At 31.7% G+C, this 9,941-nt stretch overlaps 1 protein-coding gene across 1 annotated transcript; it reads right to left on the reverse strand.

Moving 5' to 3' along the window:
* Positions 1–7,553: 7,553 nt before the first annotated feature.
* LOC107839584 (probable methyltransferase At1g29790) lies at positions 7,554–9,941 on the reverse strand. The gene has a single exon (XM_016683129.2). It carries the CDS (start codon positions 9,197–9,199, stop codon positions 7,787–7,789), a length of 1,413 nt encoding a protein of 470 aa, XP_016538615.1. The 5' UTR covers positions 9,200–9,941; the 3' UTR covers positions 7,554–7,786.

Raw genomic sequence — 9,941 nt, forward strand, 5'->3', positions numbered from 1 at the left:
TTTGAACCTTGTCGAGTATGAAGTTTGTGTGTTCACTTTTTGCGGTGTTTATCATATCATTTTGTTAAATGTAGTTTTAAATTTTTTTTTTAGAAGTGTTCGTATGGTGTTGTTCATGGCTTTGCCGAAGTATAACACTCAATTGACATCTTAGTTTCAAGGTTGAGATACAACACTGGGTTAACATCTCATATGTTAGATTGAGTTTTTTTTTTTTTTAATCTTCAACTTTTATCATTAGCTAAAGTTATAAACCGAAAAAACCGAACTAAACCGACAAGAACCAAATCGATGGTTATTTTTTTGTTTGGTTTGGTTTTAGAAATTTAAAAACCAACTAAATTGGTTTGGTTATGGTTTTGACCAATAACCGACCCAAACCGACCCATGAACGCCCCTAGTTGCATATATGGCACAGTACTATTTGTGTATGTGAATTAATAGTACGGGTGTGTTTGGTATGATGGAAAATATTTTCCATGGAAAATGTTTTCCTGAAAAATAAGTTGATTTTCTACTTATTTTCTCATGTTTGGTTAGTGAGTAGAAAATATTTTTTAGAAAAATATTTTCTAGTGTTTGATTGGTGAGTGAAAAAATATTTTTTAGAAAATACTACTAACCGTTAACTAGTATATCAGTGTCTCTAGCAATTCAACAATTTGTAAAAACTAATTTAAGCATAACAAATAATATTAATATCGAATACTAAAATATTGCAATGACTAAATTTAAGCAACTATTAATTAGCAAATATATGAGACTCTTTTCAACATTTTGTCAGGACAATTTCAAGATACTACAATCAATAGACATATAACGGAACGACAAGTTTATTCAATCTCGTGAAAATAGATGATAAAATGAAATATGCAATTAGCAAAAGTAACATTGGTAAGTCTTCCTCTATGCATGTGAAAATAACAATACATTCAATGAACATTGGAAAGGGGAAAAAATCGAGCTTCACTATTTTTTATTTGAAGCAATGAAAAATTTAAGCAAAACACAGTGAAAAATATTTTCGAGTAATGTAAATTTTTGAGTCATATGAATATGAGTGTTGTTGGGATGGGGGGGAGCATAAGTCACATTTGTCATTTTTCGAAAAATGACTTCCCTTAGTTCACGAGAGAAGTCATTTTCCTTCAAATTGAGGAAAATGAGTTATTATGAAAAATATTTTTTCAATATTTTGTTGCAACTAAACAAGGAAAAATAGGAAAACATTTTCCTATCATACCAAACACACCTGTAACCTTAGGAGGTGTTGTGATAATTTTGGAATTGCCATTTTGTTTTCTTTGTCCAAATTTATTTTATAACTAATTAGTATTTAGTATTGCTACTTTTTTTTTCTCCTAGGCGTAACTATCTAGTCTATTCATAGTTAGATGGTGACTTCTAAAAAAAATACAAGTGGTTAGAATCTTTGAATTCAGACAAACAAATAAACATTTTTATATATTGATCGAATTCGAAGCTACTCCCTTGGGAAAGATAGTACAACTTTGGATATGAACTGCCTTTTTATTAATGGTACTATTAGTTAGGGATAGAAATTAGAAAAAAACTCTTGGGCCTTGTCACACTTCATCTACGAGTTTGACTGATTTAGACAAGATATAAATTGGCCAATGGGAAATAATATTACCAAAATATAATTAATTTTTTGGCTTAATATTGTATATGATCATTGTAAAGAAAAAAAAGATTTACTAGATAATTAAATAAATTATACTAAAACAACAAAGAAACTAAAACTAAGAGTTGGATGGATTGGACATTGACCTATTATCCAATGACCCGTCAATTTTCAAAGTGAACTCATTTAATTTGCTAAAATTCAATTCACACCTTTTACCTGCCTCTGCCTATTTATGTGTCTAAGAAAAGTCTATCTATAACTATATATATGAATGCAAGATAATGGATGATTGAACTTCTACTAGGATGACATCCTTTTTTTTTTTATATACATAAACAATTTTACTAACCAAAGTAAACTTTGAAGTACAAAAAAAAACTGAGTATTGGACAGTAAGCCCCAATATCCAAGTAAACTACTTAGCGATCGTTTGGTAGACTGTATTGAAAAATATAATGCATGTATTAGTTAGTGTATATTAGTAGTACCTTATTTAATACGTTTTTTTTATCTATGTATAACTAATACAAACATAAGTTATACACTCTTATTATATATTAAAGTGTGCATTAGTAATACACTCTATTTCTTATGTATTAGTAATATAAAGATTTTTAACACATTCATTAACTTATTAAATGACCTTAATACCTCTCAATTTCCCTCTCAAAATATTTCTCAATTTCTTTTCTCGCCAATTTAATTTTCAACGGTGAATTTTCTCAAAATATTTCATAATTTTTTTCCCACCATTTTAATTTACAACAATGAATAGTTGATTTAAATAACCGCAACATATTGTTACTTTGCTTCGAGGGTCTTTAAAAGGATTTAAAAAAAAAATCTTGAGACTATTCGTTAATTATGTTTAAGATGGCAAAAGACCTTTGTTGCAAAAAAAAGTGCACAAAGTTAAAGAGGGTATTTTTGTAAACAAACACTTATTTTATAAAAATTATGTAAGATATTTTATTTCTTATACATCAAACCAAACAATGTACAAGAAATAATACATGTATAGTTAATACAATCAAAACTAATGCAAACATTACTAATGCAAGCGTTACTAATTCACTATATTTTGCATTGTTCTTATACATTCTACCAAACGACCCCTTAGAAATCGTTTGGTAGAGTGTATTAAGAAAAATAGTACTTATATTGATTTTGTGTATTATTAATATCTTATTTGGTACATTTTTTTATTCCATGTATTACTAATGCTTGCATTAGTTATACACTTTATTTGGTATTAAGGCGCGTACTACTAATGCCTAGAAATTCATGTCATTAGTAATGCAATACATTCTAATGCATGCATTAATATGGTTAAAGTCATAATTGTCCCTCAAAAATTTTTTCACGTCATTTTCGTCATATTTATAAAGGGTATTTTTGTAAAAAAAAAATAAAAATTTTAAGAAATCATGCAATTCACGTTATTTTAATATACCAAATCAAACACTGCATAAAAAAAATGCAAGTATAACTAACCAAACATTACTAATGCAAGTATTACTAATACATGATATTTTGCACTATTCTGATACACCCTACCAAATCAAACACTACATAAGAAAAATACAAACATAACTAATGCGATCAATACTAATACAAGTATACTAATATACAATATTTTGCACAATTCTTATAAACCCTACCGAACGACCCCTGAATCTATTCTATTCCCAAAGCCACATGATAACTACTGCAAAATAACACAAGCATTGACAAGGACGATGTAAAAACTACCCAGTAAAATGCTCTCAAGAGGTATAGGTAAGATAAAGGAGTTAAACTAGCACAATTTTTTGAGACCGATTAAAAGTCGTTTTTAATTAACATCAGTTGATTCTTCTTTTATCATATAAATTCGAATTAAATAATTTATATCGGTCCAGTTATTGATTATTAAGAATTAGAAGTATATGTTCGCTATTTTATTTCGATAAAAAATAATATTCCAACTCTCTTATTTTGATTCGAACCAAGAGATGTCCATTATTCATTTCATATTTTCATTACATTTTGAATTCAGCACAAAGTTACACCATTCCACAAACTATACGAGGAAAAGAAAACATATATGCTGTTTATTGTCATAATTCAAACACTCCGGGACCATCAAGTAAAGAAAGATAAGTTTCAAGGGATGTTTTAATTAAATTTGGATATAGCTTGGCGGGCGATGCCTTTTATCTATTTTTGCCGCTTTGTCCTTTTCTGATAGTGCTCTAACGAAAGATGTGTATTTCCTGATTTACCCCTATAGTTATCGCCAAATCACCAAATTACCACGATGGGCCGGCATTCAAAAACCAAATATATTCGCCAGAGTCAGGATTTTCGTTAAGGGGGTTCAGAAATAAATATATGAACTAATCGAAGGGGGTGCAACATCTACTGTATATATAAAAAAATAATTTAACCATATAAAAATAGCAAAAAAATTTCATCGGATGAATCCCTTAGCCAAATGTAGCTCCGGTCCTGTTTCCCTGATAATTTATTTAATTAAATATGAAATTCAAATTTAAAAGTTTGAATTTTATGATTTTAAACAATGTTACTTTCACATATGCTTTCAAACTTACCAAACTTTCAATAATTATAACAAGAGACACATCACTCTTACGTAACTTTAATATAGGAAAAAAAACTAAAATTAAAGCAATGCTTGACGCCTTCTTGAAAAGTTGATTTTTAGTACTACTGGTCTTCTGTTGTTGCTTTCAAACTAAGTTGCTGAACTTCATGTATTCACCCCCTATATATAAAGTAGGTAGGAGTACAATTTTGTGTGGACCAAAGTATTTCCATCAATTTCCATGGAATTATTAGTACAAAATGAACAACTAAGCTTGAATTGGTCAAACAATTCAGTACTAATAGCCTTTAAAATGTTCAGCAAATCCAAACCAAAGCATCAGTAGTTAAGCATCTTATCGTAAACTGTAGGAGTAGCTAGAAATTTTGTGAATAAGGGTGTCAAATGAGTTGGTTAAGTTGAATTTAAGTATATCAAATAGGTCAGTAAAAGTATTTTGCATTAGCACAATTTCGGTAAGGGTCGCACCACAAGCAAGTCAATAAATTGCCTAATTGCCCTTTGGTTACTTAGACTGCAATATGCTGAGCTAAAATCAGTTAAATAAAGGGTTATAGCCCAACTTGTCAAACTCTAACTAATTTCTAACTAATTTTTAATTTCATTGTTGTTTTCATATAACTTGTTCAAGTATTTAGCAATTACTTTTTGTTTCTTTATTATTACTAAATATAACGTATCAAACCAAAAATTATTTTTCTTTTTTTTTAAAAAAAAGTGACAAGATTTTTAAAGAGTCAATTTAACTACATATGAACTCAACTTTTAAATAGACAGAATTGACTGAGTCAAAATTGTTTTGAGTTGATAAATAAACTACTCAATTGTCATCCAAACTTAAATGGGACAAATATTTTCATAGACATATCAATCCTAATTTTGGACGTTGATATACACTATTGCTAACAACTACTAAAATTAGAGAAAGGGTACAAATATATATATGCAATCAATTACATGATGACTATATTAGGATGGCCGGTGGACTCAATATTATTTGCTTTGATTAGGTCCCAACTTCTTTGGTTTTCCTATTTCCTTTTAAAAGAAAAGTGGAAAGAATTCAACATTTGGGAGGAGGGGAAAAAAAACCAAAAAAGATTAGTAGTTATAGGTATGTCATAGCCAATTTGAATTTTGCTGTGATTGGTCATTACAATGATTTCCATTTCAAAATTAGTAATTAAAGCAATTGAAATGTCAGTGTATAAGAGTCCAACTACAAGCATCTTTCATTTGGATGTTGCTGTCTCGAGTCTCTTTAATATACGTCTGATGGTTTAATTTAAGGATTTGACTACTATAGTTTCTGTCCATCTCCTCTGTATTATAAGTTATAATAAACATTGAAATTATTTATTTATGCAACAATAAATAAAGGGATTGGCAATTTGGCATGGCTCCTTAACTCTGTTGGACGGTTGTCTAAACTATGTTGTTCGTCATTTTCATCTCTATTTTGTTTAAACATGTACTTTAATCAAAACTCAATGATTACTTCCATTGTCGGAGAAAAAAAAATTTAAAGAAGTGAACACGAACTAATCGGAGGGGTTCAACATAGACTATATATATATAAAAAATAATTTTAACTATATATAAATAGTATAATGTACCCCAAAGAGGGTTTAGATGAACCTCCTAGTCATAAGCTGGCTCCGCACGAGCTTACTTCAGCTTGATTTGATAAAATTACATAAACCCACAACTTAAGTTTCACTAATTACAAAAAATCTCATCTCTCCAAACATATTACAAAAAATTAATTTTTTAAGTTAATACATAAACATAGCTTTCTATGTATATGTTGGCCTTATTATGTATATGAATCGGCCTTGTTATGTATATGTCGGCCTTGTCATATATAAAGGTTTCTATGTATATATCGGCCTTGTTATGTATATGAATCGGAAGAGACAACAACAACAACAACAACAAACCCAGTGTATTCCCACTTAGTGGGGTCTGGGGGGGGTAAGATGTACGCAGTCCATACCTCTACCTCTGATGAAGTAGAAAGGCTGTTTCCGAAAGACCCCCGGCTCAAGTGACAAGATATCACACAAACACATAGTACAGCACAGAAGCAGCTGACATAACATAGATATATTTCTTCTTAATATTTAAGAGTTGAAAATTAATTAAATATATTTATGGTAAAAAAAATTTCCGTATTAGAAGCCATCACAATTTTTATATCTTTTCTAATTTAAGAGTTGAAAATTAATTAAATATATTTATGGTAAAATGTTTCCTTATTAAAAGTCATCAAAATTAATGACAACTGATACTTTTTCTATTAGTTTAAGAATTCTAACTCAATTAAATTTGATTTGAACTAATCAAATGTTAACGTGCATTAAACTAGTAATTCCATTAAGGTTGAGATTTATGTTATTTTTACTATTATCTCTGACCTGGGCTTCTAATGTTGTCTAGACCTTTTGCCTGGGGCCTATGATGAATTGGATTTAGCTAGCTTATTAGGGACCTATCGAAGTTCTCAGTTAGCCCATATCATCAATGTAGTTGAATTGTTATTTTGGGCCTTATACATCAGCTGGTCCATTTCCTCAAGGACAGATGGTGGTCTTGAACTTGAGTCCGTTTGTCCCAAGGTCAAAATTTAAAAGGTCAAACATTGTTAAATTTGAAATTTTGTTCGCTAAAAGTTCAAGATTATCCACCTCTAAGGCCATTTTTATAAATGAATATTAGAAACCGATCATAACAGAGATCTCCAATAGTGGGCAAAATATGTTCTACTCTAGTAAATTTTGAAAGCAAAAATACAAAAACTTGTATGGAAAGACCTTTCATGTAATGACTCAATACTTAACAGTTGACAACTTATTCTAAAATTACTTCTTCAATGGTAGCATCGGGGTGCAATTGTTACCCATGGTGTTTAATAATGTGTTTATTGGAAACAACCTCTCTACTTCTTCGGAGGTGGTATGGACTGCATACATTTTATCCTCCCAGACCCCACTAGGTGGGAATACCCTGGTATGTTGTTGTTGGTGGTGTTTAACAATGTGGCTTTGAGAGCAATATGCATGTGAATATTCCTTACATATAAGGTCCTCTTTCTTTGGGTTTCTGTATTTCAACCACCACCATACCATATGCTATTGTAAACATTTCATTATGAATAGTGCACAATCAAAAATAAGAAGCAACATCTTTTGCTTGCTAATCGAATCATGATATTATAACATTAAATGGTTATTGGGGAATATACCTCCTCTGCACTTCATGAACAGTAAAGAGATGAACATTTCATATCAGACCAAATTGTTATTGAGCAATATGCATCCTTTGCACTTCATGAACAACAGTAAGGTAAATGCTAAATTCAGAATATTCAATAGAGAATAAATGTTGAAGATGAATCCTATGAATACAATGTCAAGTATACTAAAGCGAACCACAAGTTTCTTACAATTTGCAGACATCAGAACAAATAGTACAGATGAATCCTATGAATAACGTGTCAAGTATAACAAAGACAGCTCTAATGCTCCGCATCATAATGAACGAGGTGGCTTTTCTAACAATGCAGAGAGGTAAACTTCATCCTTGCCCTTAGGAGCAATAGACCACTTATGCTTTTTGTACCTGAATTGCAATAACATGTACATAAAGTCATCCAGATCAGTCCTATTACAGAAGAATCGATCAATCCACAACAATCCCCCTGGTCTCAAAACGCGATCCCAGTCAAATAGGATGAAGTCCAACAGCTGAAGATCGATCCAACCGTCCATAAATCCAGCAGTGTGGATCGTATCCATAGTGTTATCGAAGAATGGAAGCCTCTGGTTCAATGTCACATAGAGTGGAATCAAACCCCTAAGTGCTATCGTCTCGCTGAAAGGAGCTCCAAGATTCAGTGCAGTTGAGATGATTGTCACATTCTGCTCTCTCATTCTTGCAGCAAAAGTCCCCGTACCAATACCAAAATCCAGACCAATTCTGATCTCTCCTGGCTTAACTGCCAATACATCTCTGATCAAGAAATCCACGGGAAGTGAAGAATTTGTTACCCATTTTAGCTCTTCTTTCTCCATTTCAAAACACCCGGTGCACTTAGTGTAGCCTCGTTTAGGATTCTTACCCGATAAGCACTCGTAGTTCCTGCAAAGGTAATTGTTCCACCTAACATTTCTCCCATCCGGGATCCTCCATAAGGACTCGTTCATTGGATAAGGCTTCTGATAGAGCTTAGAGGCCCTTGCCAAACACCGTCTCCTTGGCAAAGGATCGCAGCCATTAATCATAAGCTTCTGAGCAATGTTCCAATCATCTTTACAATATGAACCAATATCATAATCCATATATTCCTCCAATTCTTTCTTCATCGACACACAAGCATGCCCTATCGTGTTATAAATCTTCTGCGTCCCAAAAATATTAACCTTCTTATGTCTATTCTCCTTCGGGGTGATATACTTTCGAATCTCCTCAATCACAAAGTTATTAATCAAGGGATCTTCTTTAATTGTTACATTCCCAATCCCTTCAACTCTAGGCATCCTAATTTGCCTAAGGGCAATATGAGCAGAGTATAAAGGCTTAATCACCTCTTCTTCCAAGAACCTCTTGTATTCCAATTTGGGAATACTCCCTTTCTGTAACTCATCTTTGTTCTTCTCCATCTCTTGTACAATCAATTCAAATTTGTCTTGCAAACTCTCCATCTTATCGAGCACTTCATCAACGCGAGAACTCAGTGCCCTTATATCGAAACTATCATAAACATCCTTTACTCCATAAAAATGGCGGCATATATCCTCATCGTGTAAGAAAAATCCAGCAGAATAAAACCTAAACAAACTCGAAAGACTCACGAGTATAACAAGTGAACCTAGCACAAACTGAATGCAACCCATTACTCTTCCTAATCTACATTTTCTAAAGCAAATGATGGACTCACCCATCCTCAATCAATACTAAAATTTCAATAATTCTATCCTACAATTTTCCCAATAATCAAATGAAACCAAAAACAGAAGATTTAATATCAAATTAAGTTCATTTTCTATAAGCAGACCAAATACTGTTAATTACCTGGTTTTAGCACCAAGTGACATTGGACAACAACTACTACGACGTCTTAGTTCCAAACAAGTTGGGGTCGGCAAGGAAGTAAGAAACAGTAATAAAAACTCAAAGAGTTAGCACTAAGTTGATCTAAAACTTCCAATGAAATGACGTACATTAGCTTAAAAGTCAGCATTAAAAATTGCTTGAAACAAACACCAAGTGAACTAAAGAGCTGGAAAATCTTGAACATTAAGTTTATAACACATACGGGCATGTTCATGAACTAGGATAAAGCGCAAATCACGTCAAGGAAACAGCAAAAAAGCACTAAAATCTAAGCACACAAATGGGTGTTAAATTAATATAATTTGAGATAATCAACTGATATAAGACTTAAGAAATAATTGCTACACATTTCTCAAGGATATACAAAAATGTATTATATTTATGTAAGATTATTAAAATATAAGTACATATTAACGTTGACTTTGCGGTGGAAAGTGGGTGGATGAGCATGGTGGGTTAGGTTTGGGATGATGAAAAATGAGAATATATAGTTGCTTGTGGTGGCAAAGCTTAAGGTCTTCGACCGTTAAAGTTCCATTTGGTATAAAATTCAGGTTTTGGCAGTTCAAG

The sequence above is a fragment of the Capsicum annuum genome, unplaced genomic scaffold, assembly GCF_002878395.1.
Source record: "Capsicum annuum cultivar UCD-10X-F1 unplaced genomic scaffold, UCD10Xv1.1 ctg4021, whole genome shotgun sequence".
NCBI lineage: Eukaryota > Viridiplantae > Streptophyta > Magnoliopsida > Solanales > Solanaceae > Capsicum > Capsicum annuum.